At 52.1% G+C, this 14,149-nt stretch overlaps 1 protein-coding gene across 16 annotated transcripts in view; it reads right to left on the bottom strand.

Moving 5' to 3' along the window:
- Nucleotides 1–14,149, bottom strand: part of ABLIM2 (actin binding LIM protein family member 2) — a 134,455-nt gene that overhangs the window by 82,145 nt on the left and 38,161 nt on the right. For all 16 annotated transcript variants that reach the window (XR_006816403.1, XM_045989840.1, XM_045989916.1 and 13 more), the window contains exons 3-4: nucleotides 9,277–9,460; nucleotides 719–834 (exon numbers count right to left, since the gene is read on the bottom strand). Coding sequence is in view for 15 of the 16 variants with exons in the window: in XM_045989840.1 (XP_045845796.1) it covers nucleotides 719–834; nucleotides 9,277–9,460 (300 nt within the window). In the remaining variant the exon portion in view is untranslated. The remainder of the gene's footprint in view (nucleotides 1–718; nucleotides 835–9,276; nucleotides 9,461–14,149) is intronic.

The following is a 14,149-nucleotide window of genomic DNA, read 5'->3' on the forward strand; positions in this document are numbered from 1 at the left end:
TCAGCCCTGAGCTTCTGGAAGCCTGCAGGTGCAATCTCCTTTGTTGAGAGGCACGTGAGCCCAGCACTGGGGTGCCACTGTGACCACGGCACGCAGGGCAGGCGTTGAAACTCCCTTCCTGTCCGGGGAGCATGACAGCAGCGGGCCTTGGAGCACCGGGTCCCTTTTCCTGTCCCCACATCTCCCATCTGGCCCAGAAGAGCCGTGGAAGCCACGGAAGGTGGCTCCTGGTTGCCCCATGTTGTTCTCGCACTGCCCTGCACCCTCAGGGACACTCCAGCCCATATTTGTTCTGTGACAGTCTGCTACTGCTTCCAACAAGCACCTATTGAGTACCCACGGCATACAAACCTGGGCCTTGCTCCTGGGAGCAGTAAACCCAGGAGCTCTTGACCTCAGGTGCCCAGAGTTCCGAGTTCTCCCAATGACTCCCCCAGAGGGTTTCTGAAGGGTCTAGAATTACCTGTGGAGCTAAACGTGTGTGTGTGTGTGTGTGTGTGTGTGTGTGTGTGTGTGTGTAGGGGAGGACCAGAGGAGGCCAGGAGGCTTCCTGGAGGAGGCAGGCTGGAGGGCACAGATCCCAGAGACTTCTGTCCCTGGTTCCCTCCCTGTGTCTGTCTGTCCACAGTCACCGTTCACTCCCACTGCTTCTGCTTCAGGTCCGGGTGGCCAGGTCCCTCCCACTTCCCTTCACCTCAACCCCTCCGCACCCACTTACTCCAGAGGCCCTGGGACAGGTGCGCGCTGCTGCCTGCTGTCTTGGGCAGGGAGCACTTCTGACACATGCATTCCTTCCCGTTGAAGGTCACTCGGTCCCCCGGCGGAAAGGGCAACCTGAAACAAGAGAGCACGTGACCAGCCAGGATCGCCTCCTGCTCTTCTCCTGGGTGAGGGGTGGGGGGGGGGGAGACTTCCCCCCATATAGCACCACCTGCCTGGGGCCTCGTGGAGACAGGCACCTCAGGCTGAGGACACAGGACCTCCCCATCCAGGCACCCCTGCGTTCCTGCCGTGTGAGCCCCGGCTCATACCCAAAGCCCTAGCCTTGGTTGGTCCTCTTCTGCACAAACAGGCAGGATGGCGGGGCCCTGGTGAGGAAGAGCGAGGGCAAGCCTGGTGCTTGGCATGTGGCAATGGACCAGGCAGCCTCAACCACCCCCTCCTCCATTCACCCCTGCCTCCTCTGACCACCCAGGATGCTTTGTTCATATCAGTTCAACAACAATGGCACCTGCTAGCATTTATTGAGCACCTACTGTGTGCCAGGTGCCACGAATTACAGTAGCTACACCACATGCGAGCCTCATGTAATAACTCCAGGACATTTATTTGTCCAAGCTGAAGTTTCCTTTTTTTTCTCTGCAAATGAGAAAACTGAAGTTCAGAGAGGGTAGTTAACTTTTCCAAGGACAGACAACTGATGCATGTCAGAACCAGAGTCAAACCAAGACCTGTTCAGGCTCCAAAGCCCCTGATTTATGTACCCACTTGGACCTAGAAGAAATCAGTGCCTTGTACAAGCAGGCCTTGTAGACACAAAGGTATCACATATTTTCTCCCTTCTCTATTTAAGTTCGGCATTTTGCTTATCATGGATGTTTTTGCATTAATTTTTTTTAAGATTTTATTTATTTATTTGACAGAGAGAGAGCACATTTATTTATTTGACAGAGGCAGAGAGGCAGGCAGAGAGAGAGGAGGAAGCAGGTTCCCTGCTGAGCAGAGAGCCGGATGCGGGGCTCGATCCCAGGACCCTGAGATCATGACCTGAGCCGAAGGCAGAGGCTTAACCCACTGAGCCAACCAGGTGCCCCAAATTCTTAATTTTTTTAAACATCGCATTAAAATACCATGTACCTTGATTGCTGATTTTTTTGGGCACCGCTGAAATCCTGCATCCAGACTGAGTCCCAGCCCTGGTGCAGGCTGGGTAGAGGCAGCAGAGAGCCACCTTGCGTCCCTGCACCAAGAACATCCCCCCGGTGCCTGAGAGATGGGTAAGATGGCTGCTCTCCAGCAAGGGAGGGACAGGCCACCTGTAGGCAGGGTTGGAAGATCAATTTTGGTGTCCTGCTGGTGTCTATCCTGGCCACGTGCTGTCACTGAGCTCCTGGCTGCCCCGGGGCCACTTTCCTTCCCCAGCAGAGCCTGGCCAGAGAAGAGCCGTGGGGCAGTAGCCTGCAGGATTCTCTGCACCAGGACATGCCCTTTGCTTGGGTTAAACCTTTGTGTCTGCCCTCTGCCTTCTCGGGGCTGGACAATCCCGTGGAGCATCTGGGTGCTCAGTAGGGACTCGCTAATGAGTGAATGAGTGAGTGAGTGAATGACTGAAGGCCTCCAGGGGGCCTGACTCAGAGACCCCTCCTGCCTGGCCTCCCCATGCAGCCTGCCTGGTCACACCAGGCCCAGGCCAGTCCCAAGCCGGCAGTGTCCCTCCCCGCAACAGAGCCTGCCCAAGCCCTCACCTTGCATGGCTGGTGTTCATCCAGCAGGTGTATTCTGGGGCCCCAGGGGCCATTTCCTGCTCTTGCGGACCCAGGACACGTACAGGATGAGCTGATCCCCCTCCCCGGGCTTGGGGGACAATCCCGTAGACTTGCCTCCTCAGGGCCCAAAGCCTTTGCAGCTGTGTCTCCAGCCGTCAACATTGTGCCCTGCTGCTCTCTCCTAGAGTGCTGCTGCTGGCTGGGTAGTGCGGGGTGTTGGGTGTTGGGCTAGACTGAGCATGTGCTCTGACAGTGTCTCTGGCTGTGTAACCAAGAGTAAGTTACTTACCCTGTCTAAGTCCTGTTTCTCACCTGTAAAGTGGGACTTAAAATACCTATCTCATGGGGTTGTTATTCAATCCTCCCACCCTCCCTCCCTCCCTTCATCCATCCATCCTTCCATCCACACATCCATGTATCATCCATCCATCCATCCATCCATCCTTCCATATCCATCTAGCCATCTGTCCATTTCCCTTCCATCCATCCATCCATCCATCCATTGGGCAAACTGCATGGAAAGCTCGAGCATACTGCCTGGGACCAGGTGGGGCTGAATAAATGATAGCTATTATTTTATTAGTTCAACTTTATTGAAACATACTTTGACAAATGCACCCATTCATGTTATCAACACCACAGTCATGATATGGGACATTCTGCCCACGGCAAAAAGTCCCCTGTGACTCTATAGTCACCCCCACCACCACCTGTGGGTCCAGGCGACCATGATGGGCATTCTGCTGCTGTGGATTGGAAATGTCTTTCCTAGAATCGCAACTGCAGGCACATGGAATCACACAGTACATAGGCTTCAATGTCTGGTTCAGCACCCTGCCCCTGACATTCACTCCCGTGGCTGTGTACATCCGTAGCTTGTCCCTTGTCACTGTGGAGTGATGCTCCACTGGCCAGATGAGGGACAACATGATTCCATTCATTGCTGAAAGGCACCTGGGTTTTTCCAGTTTGGGGCTGTTACAAATAAAACTGATAAAAACGTTTGGTGACAAGTCTATCCGTGGACATGTGCTTCCACTTCTCTTGGGTACATACCTAGGAGTGCAATCACTGGGACACAGGTTAACTCTCTGTTTATAACAAACTGCCAAACTGATCTCCAGACAGGTTGTACCACTTTGCAGTCACCCTGGCAATAGATGAGAATTCCTTCAGCTTCATATCTTCGTCAACCCCCACCTTTTTATCTTTAGCCATTCTGGTGGCTAGATGATGGTGTTCCACCATTTTAATCTACTCTGTTGCATGTGCTTATGGTCATTTCCATTGATTCTTCTGTGGAGTGTCTGTTAATCTCTTCTGCCCATCTTTTTTTGTATTTTATTTTATTATTTTATTTATTTCTTTTCAGTGTAACAGTATTCATTGTTTTTGCACCATACCCAGTGCTCCATGCAATACGTGCCCTCTCTATTACCCTCCACCTGGTTCCCCAACCTCCCACCCCCCGCCCCTTCAAAACCCTCAGGTTGTTTTTCAGAGTCCATAGTCTCTCATGGTTCATCTCCCCTTCCAGTTTCCCTCAACTCCCTCTCCTCTCCATCTCCCCATGTCCTCCATGTTCTTTGTTATGCTCCACAAATAAGTGAAACCATATGATACCTGACTCTCTCTGCTTGACTTATTTCGCTCAGCATAATCTCTTCCAGTCCCGTCCATGTTGCTACAAAAGTTGGGTATTCATCCTTTCTGATGGAGGCATCATACTCCATTGTGTATATGGACCACATCTTCCTTATCCATTCGTCCGTTGAAGGGCATCTTGGTTCTTTCCACAGTTTGGCGACCATGGCCATTGCTGCTATAAACATTGGGGTACAGATGGCTCTTTTTTTTTTTTAAGATTTTATTATTTATTTGACAGAGAGAGATCACAAGTAGGCAGAGAGGCAGGCAGAGAGAGAGAGAGAGAGAGAGAGAGGAGGAAGCAGGTTCCCTGCTGAGCAGAGAGCCCGATGCGGGACTCGATCCCAGGACCCTGAGATCATGACGTGCAGATGGCTCTTCTTTTCACTACATCTGTATCTTTGGGGTAAATACCCAGCAGTGCAATTGCAGGATCATAGGGAAACTCTATTTTTAATTTCTTGAGGAATCTCCACACTGTTCTCCAGAGTGGCTGCACTAACTTGCATTCCCACCAACAGTGTAAGAGGGTTCCCTTTTCTCCACAACCTCTCCAAAACACGTTGTTTCCTGTCTTGCTAATTTTGGCCATTCTAACTGGTGTAAGGTGATATCTCAATGTGGTTTTAATTTGAATCTCCCTGATGGCTAGTGATGATGAGCATTTTTTCATGTGTCTGATAGCCATTTGTATGTCTTCATTGGAGAAGTGTCTGTTCATATCTTCTGCCCATTTTTTGATATGATTTTCTGTTTTGTGTGTTGAGTTTGAGGAGTTCTTTATAGATCCTGGATATCAACCTTTTGCCGGTACTGTCATTTTCTTCTGCCCATTTTTAAAAAGGTTTTTGCTTATCTTCTTATTGATGACTTACAGAAATTCTTTATATATTTTGGATGTCAGTCCCTCATCAGACATATTTTATCTACCAGTTGATGGCTTGCTTATGCACTTTACCAACATCTTTTGACATCATTTTTCTTCTTCTAACTTTACTGTCACTTAGGTGTGCTAGCAACAAGTTCTCTTAGCTTTTGTGTGTCTACAGAAGTCTTTATTTTGCCTTCATCTTTTTTTATAGGGTAGACACATTTATTCATGTTATTTTAATCACATACATCTTGGAGATACTTCAGTTTCAGTTCCAGACCACTGCAATAAAGCAAATATTGCAATAAAGCAAGTCAAATGTATCTTCTGATTTCCCAGTGCATAGAAAAGTGATGTTTACACTGTAGTCCATTAAAGGTGAAATAGCAATAAGTCTAAAAACCAAAGTACATACCTTAATAAAAAGTACTTTATTGTGAAAAAATATGCTAGCCATCATCTGAACTTTCAGCAAGTCGTAATCACTGATTACAGACCAGCATGAAAAATATACTCATACAAAAGTTTGGCATTTTGTGAGTTACCAAGAGGTGGGTGACACAGTGACATGAAGTGAGCAAATACTGTCAGAAAATGGCATTGGCACACTCACTCGATGCAGGGTGTCCATGAACCTTCAGCTGGTAAAAAATGCAATATCTGCAAAGTTCAATGTGCCTGTATATAACGTTCATACCATTCAGTGTGTGTGATTCAACGGTTTCTAGAGTATTCAGACTCACACATGTGTCCCCATGATCAGTTTGAGGACTTTTTCATCACCCCAACAAAGCAACCCCATACTCTTTAGTGGTCTTGCCTTCATTTATTGAAAGTCTTTTTTTCCCTTCCTTCCTTAATTCCTTTCTCTCTCTCTCTCTCTCTTTCTTTTCCATGGTATGGAAATTGATTTTTCCCCCCTTATAACTCTTTAAAGATGCTATTCCATTGTCTCCTGGGGGTGCATAGTTTAGGTAAAAAGTCTGCAGTCATTCTTTCATTCCACTGTATATCATGTGGGTCTTTTCTCTTGCTCCTTGTTATATTTCTTCTTATCATTTTTCAGAAATTTGGTTATGATGGACTTAGTATGTTTCTGTCATGTTTTTTCTGCTTGGGGTTTATGAAGATTCCTGGATCCACGGGCTTACAGTTTTCAACAAGATTGGAAAATTTTTAACCATTATCTCTTCAATTATTTGGTCTTCCCCCACCTCCAGGGTTTCCCCCTCTCAGCCAAGACAGGCAGAAAGATTCTCTATACACAGATCCCCAAATCTGTCTTCATGTGTTCCAGTCTTTTCTGTCCTTTGCTTTAGTCTGTATAGTTTCTGTTCTTATGTCTTCAGGTTCACCAAGTCTTTCCTCCTCAATACCTAATCTATTGCTAATTCCTTTGAAGGGATCTGTCATCTCAGAAATTGCCTTTTTCATTTTCAGAATTTCCACTTGTCTTCTTTTTATTCCTTCCATATGACTTCTCTTACATTCATATTCTCCTTTAAATACCTAAGCATATTTTCAATGCTGTTTCAAAGCCACCATCTGCGGGTTTCACATCCCTCTCATTTCTGGATCCCACAGCTATTGGTTTTTTTCTTCTGGCTTTAGGTCTCAATGCCCAGCTTCTATGGCTAGCAACACCTGAGTGGACTTTGGGTGCTGCCAATGTTATGTTGCTCAGGGCTGGATTTCCCGTCTTCCTATGAAGAGTGCTGGAAGGCAGTTAGCCTGTTTGCAGATCAGTGCGAACCTTTGGGGGTTTATTCTGTCCTTCGTTTCAGTAGGTGCTTGTAGCCTTTGCTCTTGGGCTATTTTACTCCCACTAATAATGCACAACTTTTTTAGCATCCCCACTGCATATCTGGGTCACATCTTGAATGTCTCCCAGCCCTGGGAACCATTCAGCTTACAGCAATCTGGCCATTCTTTGTCCACCTTGTGAAATATCCTCTATGCCTACATGGCTTTGTGTTCAGTGATGTCTCAAAGGTGCCCCTACATTGCTCTCTGCACTTGCTCTGTGTGGCTCCCTCCCCCTGGCACACAGCCCCTGCTGCTCTTATCACTGCCTTCTGACCCAGTACCCCCTCCTGGTAGTGCCATTCCAGGAACTGTCGCCAGACAAAAAGTTGGGTGGTTGCAGGGTCCATTGCCTTTGTGGTCCTGCTCTTTGTCCCGCGCAGACTGTGCCCCAATGCCCCCAAACAATTAATTCATGTAGAGTATTGCAATTGTGTACAGAGGGTGTAAGTCTGGCCCAATTACTCCAGTGTGACAGAGCTCTCTGTTGTTATTTTAAAAATGGAAGATTATCCAGAGGTGATCTTTCAAACTTATTCTGATTATGTCCCCTTACCTCTAAGCTGTGTGCACAGCAATCAAATATTGGATTGTCCTTGTGGGAACTCTGAGACCCACACACGCTGCAACAGCACAGTGACTCTCATTAGAAATATTCCCTATCATTTTCCCCTCCTCTCTGCATCCCTCTGATGAAAACATCCACTTCTATCCAGCACACAAGCCCTAACCACAAACAGTTGTGGCAACAACACTCAAAAAGTCCCCCTTGAAACTAGGTGTGGTGAGACTGAGAAAACAGAGCAGAAGATAAACTCAGGGTTCATTTTACTCTTTGCATCTTCGACATAGAACTTCTTCCTGGGAGCAGTGTGTCTAGGGCAGGGCGTGGGGTGCAGGAGGTTTGCTCACATGGGAAAGCTGCTTCTGGGCTCTCTCCTAAGTCCCCAGAGGTGCAGGGTGGAGCAGGAAGCTGGCTGGGGCCCTGCTAGGGGGTTAGGTTCTTGTCTAACTCCAGCAATCCTCCACCTATTCCCTGCTTTGGGCCTTTCTCATGGATTTCAGGGGGCAGTAGGGAGGAGAGACAGACAGAGGGGATGCAGGGACCCCAGTGCAGAGGTCGTGGCAGGACCCCAAGCAGGCGCACTTTAAGACCTGCATGGGGGTGGTGGCTGGGCAGATTCTAGAGGGACCCTTCCCCAAATCTGGAAGACATCCATGCTCAGGGGCCATGCACCCGGTGGGTGGGTGAGGGGCCACCTACAGATCAAGGACCTGGGAGCAGCTGAGGGGTGGTGGTGGGTGGGCAAGGATGGGGTGAAGTGTGGACCCCACAGGCACCAATGTGAGAGAAGAAACACATGGAGGATGCTTGGAGGAGAGGAGCTCAGCAAGGGGGCCAAGGAGGGTGGGGAGGGAGCTCCTTCCCAGAAGCCCAAGGAGGCCCCATGTTGGCAGCCTCCGAACCTGCCCCTGTACCACCACCACCACCACCCCCAGGAAGGAGGGCCTGGTCCTTCCCTTCAGGCAAAGGGTGGAGGCCTGCCTGTTCTGGGGTTGGACAAAGATATGTCTTGGTGTATAGCCGTCCAGCGTCCACCTGCCACCCCGGGGTTGTGCCCTGCCTCCCCTCCGAGCTGTGGCCCAGCAGGAGAGAGGAGGGATGGAAGGAGGGAAGGAAGGAGGAAGATAGAGTGAGGAGGGAGGAGGCAGGAGGATGGGGAGAGGAGGGGGAGGAGAAGGGAGAGAAGGGGCAGAAGAACAGAGGTCGGAGAAGGGAAGGAGGGAGAATGGAGGGAGAGAAGGAGAGAGAAGGCAGGAGGACAGAGGGAGGGAAGGAGGAGGAGGGAGGAGGGAGGGGGAGGAGAATGGAGGGAGGGAGGAGGATGGAGAGAGGAGAGAGGAGGGAAGGAGGGAGGAGGATAGAGGGAGGAGGGAGAGGGGAACAGGAGGGACGGAAGGAGAGAGGAGGGTGAGGGCAGGAGGTTGGAGGGAGGGAGGAGGACAGAGAATGGAGGGAGGAGAGAGGAGAGAAGGAGAGAGGAAGGAGGAGGACAGAGGGAGGAGGGAGGAGGGAGGGGGAACAGAAGGGAAGGAAGGAGGGAGGAGGGTGAGGGGAGGAGGTTGGAGGGAGGGAGGAGAGAGAAGGCAGGAGGACAGAGGGAGGGAAGGAGGAGGAGAGAGGAGGGAGAGGGGAGGAGAATGGAGGGAGGGAGGAGGATGGAGAGAGGAGAGAGGAGGGAAGGAGGGAGGAGGACAGAGGGAGGAGGGAGGAGGGAGAGGGGAACAGAAGGGAAGGAAGGAGGGAGGAGGGTGAGGGGAGGAGGTTGGAGGGAGGGAGGAGAGAGGAGGGAAGGAGAGAGGAGGGAGGAGGATAGAGGGAGGAGGGAAGGAGGCGGATGGAGGAGGCAGGAGGGAGAGGGAACGAGGAGTGGCCCAGGAGCCAGCAGCCCAGCAGTCCCAACTCACCGGCACGTGGCGCACACGAAGCAGTCGGGGTGGTAGGTCTTGCCCAGGGCTGACACCACCTCACCCTCGATGAACTGGTCGCAGCTGAAGCAGCGGGTCCCGTATAGACGCTGGTAGTCCCGCGTGCAGATGTACTCTCCCTGCCGCACGAAGAAGCCACCCTCGGCCAGGTCACAGCCGCATGCTGGGGGGAGACACAGCGTTGGCGGGCTGCTGACTGCCCACCACATCCTGCGACACACAGCTCCCCCTTGATACAGGCCCCAGGGCAAATCTGGGGTGACTTGTTGAACCCCTGGGGGGCTGGGCTCCAGGAATAGACTGTGGCTCTGGCCCCCCAGCCTGGTGCTGAGTGGACTTTCTTGGGGAAGTGTCCAGGAAAGTAGCACCGATCCGGGACGAGGAGTCTATGCAAAGGGGCCAGCGCCTGCGAGCCCAGCAGGGGTGGTGTGTGGATGCCCGCGAGCCCCTCCGTGACTTCAGTGGGGCTGTTCCCAGCAGGAAATACAATGAAGCGGGAAGGTGCTCTGTTCTGGGTGGGAAGATCCCAATCCCGTGTGGTGGAGGACAGATGCATCCCATGGTTGCCCCCGGGCGGCAGAGAAACCCTGTTGCCCCCTCCCCGACTCCAGTCTATTTCCGTGTCCCAATGTCTGTCTCCCACAGTGCAGACGAGGCCAGACCTCCCACAGGAGGGAGGGAGACAGTGAACACTGGAACACGAATCCTTTCCGGGCACTTCACCAGGTGGGGAATGGGTTGGCTGTCTCCGGACAGCCTGCCAGTCTGAGTGTGGGACACCCATGCATCCACCCCCCACACACACACCCTCCAGCCCAGGGGCACGTGGGAGACACATGGTTTCAGAGGGAGCTGCCTCTACCCACCCCAGCTGGACCAGCCCCTCCTCACCAGAGGCGAGGAGGACACCCTGCACCCCGGCCCTGCCAGCCGGGTCAGTCTGGGGTCCTCGTGGGTCCCAGCTCCCAGGCAGCATCCTGAAAACCATGTCTTTCCTTCCTTCCTGTCTCCCTTCCTTCTTCCTTCACCATGTTTTTGAATCAACACTGAAAATGCTTCACCGACCCAACAGCTGATTGCAAAGGACGCTATTTCTGATGAATTCTAAAGATCGGCATCTTGACATTTAACTCATGTCATCCTTTTGGGCACATCGAGTGGAGGGTAGATGCCAAAGCAAGACCACCAACACACAGCCAACTCTTGGTAAAAGCAGAAACTTCACCTGGTCCCATTTCTGTTTGGAAACCCACGTCCGCTCAACTTCCCTAAAGTACGGTGCAAGAATATAGGCCCCCGATGCTCATAGCAGCAGCGTCCACATTCGCCAAACTGTGGAAAGAGCCCAGATGACCATCGACAGAGGAATGGATGAAGAAGATGTGGGGTATGTATAAAATGGAACATTACGCAGCCGTCGAAAGGATGAAATCTTGCCATTTGCAAAGACATGGATGCAAGTAGAGGGTATTAAGCTAAATGAAATAAGTCAATCAGAGAAAGACAATTGTCATAAGATCTCACTCACAGGTGGAACTTAAGAAACAAAACGGGATCATAGGGGGAGGGAGGGATAAATAGAACAAGACAAAACCAGAAAGGAAGACAAACCCTAGGAGACTCTTAATCATTAAGAAACAAACTGAGGGCTGCTGGAGGGGAGGGGGGTGGGGGATGGATAGTAAGGACGGCACTTGGCGTAATAAGCACTGGGTGTGATATCAGACTGATGAATCACTGACCCCTACCCCTGAAACTAATAAAAAAAAAACTAATAAAAAGAGTGGAAGTGCCACATTGTGCTCTCTACAACAAAAAAATTCCAGAGTCAACGTGGACATTGGTTTATTAGGAATTTCTTGCGGTCACAAGGCTCTAAACATTTAATAAGTTATCTGGATTGGGTTATTTTTTTCCCCAAAGATTAGCAGAAAGCTATCAAAATAACACAAACATTATACATGTTGGTAGGTCAGTTGAGACACAAAGGAAAGCCTTCATGCATCCACACAAAGGGCGGGAGTGATGGAGGGAAGCTCCCAGTGTCTGGTCAAGGGAGCCCGGACCAGGCAAACGCTCCCTGGCTTAGGGCTGGGAGGCCGGGAGGTGAGGGCATCCCGGCAGCCCCATCCCCAGCCCCAGGCGCCTGCTCTGGCAGGGCAGGTTTCAGGAGCGCAGCTGTGGAAGGTTGGAGTCTGGAGATGGAACATCCAGGGAGAGAGGGTCCCCCGGGGCCTGGTCTGCTCGGCCTGGTCAGCAGGGGGGGCCCTCCTCAGCTCATGCCTCACGACTCCCTGCCTACCACCTATCCTTTCACCTGCCACCTGGTGGCCCAGGAGTCCCTGCAGAGAGGGGTGCACCCTCAGCTCGGCCCATCCCTCACACCAGGGGAGGCAGTAGGCCTCTCCAGGATACCCCTGTCCCCTTGCCAGGGCCACGGGTCGGCACATGCTTCTCCGTGTTCCAGACACCAGAGCGGTGCTCGGAGGAGATGTTAGCTCTGCAGACAACTGAGAGCTCAGAGGCTGGAGCGGCCTGGCTCTGGATCCCGGCGTCACCTGTGCACTTGGCTGTGCGCCCTGGGCAAGCTCCTGAGCCTCTCTGGGCCTCTGCAGCCTCCTTTGGAACCCAGCCCACTTACAAAGTAAAAACAGCTGCACAGAAAAGCATCCTCTGAACCCCGAGTTACGCAGGGCGCCATCAAGGCTGCAGATGCACCCACATCGCTCATCCCTGGAGGCTGAGGCCGAGGCCAGACCTGAACTCCCCACACCTAGCAGGAGAGTGTAAACCGTTGGTGTCATCTTGCATCACGGTGCACGCCCAGCAGGGGTACCCCGACTCGGGAACAACAGCCCACTGGGGCCCTGCTAGGCATCTTTTTCTGTGAAAAGACAGCCATCCAGTGCCAGGAGGGCCCAAGGGTACCCGGACTATGGCGTCTGGCTGTCCTTCTGATCTTTGCAAGCATATGCTGGCGTACCCTGGATGAAAATGTGCCCAGGCACGTAGTGCCCTGCTGAGACCCCGTGAGTCAGCATTGCAGACCCTGGGAGAGTCAATGCAGCCACTTTCCCTGGTTGCCTGTCCCTGCTGGTCACCCCTGCTCCTGGCCGGCCTGCAGTTGCCCCAAGCTCCTCAGGTCATAGTCAAAACCCCGACCTCTGCCCGCTCAAAATCAAAACTCCAGATTCATTAGTAATCTAAAAAATCCTCATTGGTGCAGTCATGACATTCTATCTTCCCTGTCGAATTAGCCAACACCGATACAGGGGCGCGGAGCAGCTGTGGGTGACCCCGAGTGTCGGTCCCCCCCACTTGTCTGTGGTCATTTACAAGAAACACTCAGGAGCGCGGGCAGCGGTGGGGAGACACTTTCTGGAACACTGTTTGGCGCTGACTCTAAAGAACGTGAAAACCACTCCTACCCTCTGATCATCAACCTCCTCTTGGGGACTTTATCCCCAGGAAATGACCAGGAACCCCCAAAGAGTTGTTGCTGCTGCATTACACACCCTGGCACACCTACACTGGGTTCAGAGTCCGGCAGCCTGAGTGTGAGCAACTTGACGTCGAAGCCCTTATAGGATGGGATCGTGGGCATAGAAGCAGGCCTATGACATGACATCCAGGTAAAGAGACTCACAGAGGAGAGGATGAGGGGGGCTGCACGCTGAACCCAACAGGGATCCCCTTGGGTGGCCCTGGAGGGATGTGACCCACTATCCCCTACACCTCTCTGTGCTGGGGGATAGAAGAGGGAGCAGCTGGAGGTGGCCCCACAGCCTGATCAGAATGAGCCAACCCCGGGGCTCACAGCCACGGCCGGCCAGGTCTTGCCCAATCCCTGCCCCCCGGGACCCTCCATCTGTACCAACAGTCCCCTGTCGCCAGTCTCATCCTGCCTCGTGGTCCGTGGATCCTTGAGCACCCTGCATGGGTCTGACTGTGTGGAAGGAACGTGCCCTGGGCAGGCGGATGGCGCCCATGTATCTGAAGCTTTCCTTCGGTTCTGGAAGCCCTTGGCTGGTTTCTCATAAATAGCCTGGGAAGGCCCCAAAAGGAGAAAATGCAGGCAATTTTTCACCATGTTTGGCACACTTCTATTCTGTTTTGCAGCATGAGAATAGAGCTGACTGGATTTCCACTCCCAGCCAGAATCGCACGTCCTCGCAGGGTGGACACAATGAGCTCTGGCCCCCAGGCCCTTCCCCGCACGCGCACTGCGCACCCACATGGCACCCCCACAGCAGTCTATAGAAACAAATGTGGACCAGAGCCCTCCTCTGTCCATCGTCCCCAGATGTCAGAGCCAGGAGTCTCACAAGAACCCCCCTCCCCATCACTCATTCTGCTCCGGCCTGTCCCCGAGTCCACTAGGCACACGCCTTGCTTTCCTGTCTTTGTCCCAGATGCTCCCTCTGCCTGCAAGGCTCTTCCCAAATATCCCTCAAGTCTTCACTCAGATCACCTCCTCCGTGAAGCTCACCCTGATTACCTAGTTGAAAATAGCAACTCCTCCCGCACTCCCATGCCTGCCTTTCCTGAGCCCCTCTTCCACGTTCCCTGTAGGGCACCTAAACAAAATGTATCTATCCTATCCAATGTTTTATGGTCTGTCCCCTGCACTAGGACATGATCTCCACAAGGACAAACATAGCCGTTTTGCTCACGAATGCCTCTCAAGCACCAAGAACACGGCGTGCATACAGTAGGTGCCCAAGAGATCATTGTTGCATGAACCCTAAGGTTAGGAAATGTGTCTGAGACCCACATGAGCAGCAGTGACAGGGGTGAGATTTGTATCCAGACCTCCAGGCATCAACACCCAAGGCTGGAGCATCCATGAAGG

This window comes from Meles meles, chromosome 2 (genome assembly GCF_922984935.1).
Source record: "Meles meles chromosome 2, mMelMel3.1 paternal haplotype, whole genome shotgun sequence".
In the NCBI taxonomy this organism is placed as follows: domain Eukaryota; kingdom Metazoa; phylum Chordata; class Mammalia; order Carnivora; family Mustelidae; genus Meles; species Meles meles.